Source organism: Mandrillus leucophaeus, unplaced genomic scaffold (genome assembly GCF_000951045.1).
Source record: "Mandrillus leucophaeus isolate KB7577 unplaced genomic scaffold, Mleu.le_1.0 Scaffold29, whole genome shotgun sequence".
In the NCBI taxonomy this organism is placed as follows: domain Eukaryota; kingdom Metazoa; phylum Chordata; class Mammalia; order Primates; family Cercopithecidae; genus Mandrillus; species Mandrillus leucophaeus.
In genome coordinates, this window is record NW_012103031.1 from 1,002,294 (window position 1) to 1,006,072 (window position 3,779).

At 51.2% G+C, this 3,779-nt stretch overlaps 1 protein-coding gene across 1 annotated transcript; it reads right to left on the bottom strand.

Moving 5' to 3' along the window:
• Positions 1–600: 600 nt before the first annotated feature.
• Positions 601–3,773, bottom strand: COPS6 (COP9 signalosome subunit 6). Its single transcript, XM_011985721.1, has 10 exons — positions 3,714–3,773; positions 3,365–3,490; positions 3,035–3,166; positions 2,298–2,386; positions 2,132–2,194; positions 1,831–1,878; positions 1,628–1,742; positions 1,450–1,542; positions 1,248–1,348; positions 601–1,117 (listed from the first exon to the last, which is right to left on the bottom strand). The coding sequence occupies exons 1-10, from the start codon at positions 3,730–3,732 to the stop codon at positions 977–979; spliced, it is 927 nt and encodes a 308-aa protein (XP_011841111.1). The 5' UTR covers positions 3,733–3,773; the 3' UTR covers positions 601–976.
• Positions 3,774–3,779: the final 6 nt, after the last annotated feature.

The window sequence follows — 3,779 nt, forward strand, 5'->3', positions numbered from 1 at the left end:
CCACCTTCTAGCCTGGGCCTTTCATTAAAACAGGGTATTGTGTGTTTTTTAGATTCCTACCTGTTCCTTTTTTATGCTCCTATTTCATCCACTCAGTAAATTGTCTGAGTAAGCTGCATCTCCCTGCCAGGCCCCAGTGTAGATGCTGGGGATGTGGCAAAGACTAAGTGGTCCCTGCTGTTTGGAGATACTTGAGCTGGGGCTCCACTTTTTGAGCCCCCTGACTCCCTTATTTAGTCTTACACTGCCTGTGTGCCAGTCAGGCTCTGGGGATACGGCGCCAGTATGAAATGCAGGGTCTCTTGGTTTTTCCCCTTTTCTAGCAGACAGGTCATTACTTAACCACTTAGTTCCCAACTCCCACTCTAAAGCTCTGGTTAGCGGGTGATGAAAATTGGCACAAGTGATCACATACAGCAATCCTGACCTTTAGACCACTTCCTAGCTGCCTCTCCAAAATATGTAGTAAACGGTCATTGAGAAACTCCCTCCTGGTAATTCACAATGCCCACAAGATCAAGGCTTGGACTTGTTTCTAATAAAAGTCTGCTTACTATCTCTTGTTTTTTGTGTGTGTGAAAAGTTAATTTCGCTCGGGAAAGTAGTCAATTGTCACGTTTATAGGGCTGGGCTATGTAAGATGTCGTCAAGGGTGACATTAAAGTGTAGAACAGAGACCGCTTAGGTGGAAGCAGACAGTCCATGTGACTGACACGGGGTCACTTGAAATGGCAGTGCCTTCCTCATGGAAAAGCATCAGAAGGGCTTGTGAGCAAGGCTCACGATGAACCTCGATGAACATCCAAGTTGACAAACCAGTGTGGTGCCTAACAGAGAGGACAGAGCCACCAGCAGGGGTGCTCAGGGGCTGCTCCCCTTTATTATTAATGACAGCGGTTTCTCTCAATGAAGTGTAGCGCCCTCCCCTTTGGGACAGTTGCCTGACCCCTGTCCATCAGCCCTTCAAGTACCCTCCTCAGAAGAAGAGCCCGCGCATTCGCCTGCCGATGCCTTGTCGATCATAGAGGACGTTGAACTTGTTCACAAACTGGTTCATGGTGTTGCACGTTTTCGTGATGGTGCCGAGGTAGGCCATGAGCCCCACGTCGTTGCATTGCTGGGAGGGAACAGAAAGGACAAGTTCCTCAGGGGATCCCTCGTGGCATGCCCAGGGAACAACAGTCCCCGGTCCTCCACGTGAAAGTGACAGCATGAGCCCCACCTCCCCATCCAGGTTTTAAACTCACATCATAAAAATCTGTCTTGAACTTGTCTGTGCTGAGCACTGGGAGGCAGTGACACAGAGCATAGGCCTCCCGCAGGATCTCATGATTAAAGGGGACCTCTCCTAAAGGCACAAAAAGAGGCTGCATTAGTTTGGATGCTGTCACTTCCCCAGGAGGGAGAGGAAGAATGCCAGGGAAGTGCCCAAGGAAGCCCCTGTCCTACCCGCTTCAGAGGCCTTGACGTACTCCAAGATGAGCTTGACGCGGCTGTGCAGCATCTTGATGGCGCTATGCTGTGCTATCAGGTGTTCAGCCACTGCAAAGGGACGAGGACAGGAGGAGGTTGAGACGGGATGTGGCCACACCTTCCAACCCCACTTCCAAGTAATCCCCTCCATTACCAGTGGAGTTCTCTCCACTGCCTGTTGCTGTCATTCGGGCTACGTGGTCTACACCAATGCGTTCCGCTTCCTCTGTGGCCAGAGTGTAGGTCAGCTCAGCAAACAGCATTGTGGCCTACAAGGCAAGGCAACCCACAAAGGGAGAATCAAAAGCAGGAAAGAGGCCAAGAGCAGGATCTGAGGGTTGAAGGGTAGGGTATTACCTCTCCATTGATTATATCGATGACAGACTCAAAAACGCTGACAGGAAGCTGTGAAGGAGATGGAGAAACCTGAACACTATATGCCAACATTTGGACGAGCTGCTTTCACCCATTTCCTCTCATCTCACCTTCCCAAGAAACCAGTGAAGTAGGGATTACCTCCCTTCACAGTTTGGAGATGAAATGACTAAGACAGAGTTACAGCTGGTAAGTGGCACCTGGCATTCCCCAATAGAAGAGTATCACACAGTAAAAGGCAACAGTGACAATCATGACAGAGTAGGCATGGGGTATTACTCACATCTGTGTGCTTGGTCATAGGGTTCAACTTCAGAAAGAGGGGGCTCTCAATGATCTCACACACCTGGAAGAGAGGGACAATGCACAGAAGTCAGTGACCCCCACCTTTCTCCTTCCCCTCATTCTCCATTCTCTGCCCCAGCATGCACAGGTGTGAGTATGTATACCTGCTTATGGACGTGGATGTCCGAGGGGTCAGGTGGCCCCCCTGTGGTATACCAACCCAGAAACTCCAGCTCCTTGAACACCTGTTTAACTGGAGGGGAAGGGGCCAGAACACACAGTAATTCTTTTTTTTTTTTTTTGAGACGGAGTCTTGCTCTGTTGCCTAGGCTAGAGTGCAGTGGCACGATCTTGGCTCACCACAACCTCTGCCTCCCAGGTTCAAGCAATTCTGCCTCAGCCTCCCGAATAGCTGGGACTTCAGGCACGCACCACCATGCCACGCTAATTTTTGTATTTTCAGTAGAGATGGGGTTTCACTATGTTTGCCAGGCTGGTCTGTAACTCCTGACCTCATGATCCACCCGCCTCGGCCTCCCAAAGTGCTGGGATTATAGGCCTGATTCACTGCGTCCGGCCTGACATAGTAACTCTTTAAACCATCCTTCCTCAATGTGAAACTCCTGGTGTATTTTCACCAGCTTCTCCTCCCTCCTCAAATCCTGGCTCAGTTTAGAATAATTACTCCCTTCTATCCTGTCTTCTCTCATCCTTTACTTTCTTTTTGAGAAAGAACTCTGAACGTGTTCTTTTTCTGAGATCTCTCCAGCTACTCTCTTCACTTTTTCTCCTCTGTTCTTGGCGTCCTCTCGGGTTTCTTTCCAACCCTCTCCATCTTCCCCACCTTGCACATTTTTTTTTTAACTCCCACTCCTCTTCCCCACATCTATTCCACTCTCACACTGCTCCTCCTTGGTGTAATAATATTCCTTGTCAATTATAATCTTCTCTTCCACGGTGTGGGACAGCAGCTCAAAGGAGTTCATCACCTCGATATTTCGGCCCTCCTGCTTGCCAATCAAAGCCCCAATCACTGGGAAAGAGAATGACATGGAAAAGGTGACGTTAAAGAGACTTCTATGACCTGAGGGTCTGAGATGAGTGGGAACCAAGTATTGGGGAAACGATGATTTGGGGGAGGGGAATTGGATCCAGTAAAGGAAGGGGAAAAGACCACTGTCTGGGGGAGGTGAGCAAGGAGAGGAGACTGGAGTCTATGCCCAACACTCACCCTGCACAGGCCGCCCCTCCTGGGAGCGCATGCGGATCCAGTGGTCGGAGATGTTGAGAATGACAAGGGGATGGAGAGCGACGGAAACACTCCCAGTCACTCCGGAGGCCATCACGCTGGGAACTACTAAGGGTGGAGGGAAAGAGAGAGGGTGAGAGTCCGGGCCCCACGTTCTTCCCTGCAGATAGCAGTGGGGGACGACGGAGCCCGGGCCACACTTTTCCTCCCGCAACTTATCCCAGAGAAAGATGTTGCTGCTCCGCCCTCCTCCCTTCTCCTGGGAGCACAGCGAGGCCTCAACGCACCCCTGAAGGAGGTCTCCGGAAGCCGCCCGCGCACGGCCCGTTACCTGCTGCATCCACCTCCATCCCGCTGCTCCCTCCGGTCCCGTTTGTAGCTGCAGCCGCCGCCGCCG

Excerpts from the sequence above, each read along its gene's own strand:
- COPS6 (XM_011985721.1), bottom strand. Across the intron at positions 2,387-3,034 it reads TTACACCAAGGAGGAGCAGT|TTAAACAGGTGTTCAAGGAG; the intron begins GTGAGAGTGGAA and ends CTTCCCCTCCAG. Across the intron at positions 1,543-1,627 it reads CAGTGGAGAGAACTCCACTG|TGGCTGAACACCTGATAGCA; the intron begins GTAATGGAGGGG and ends GTCCCTTTGCAG.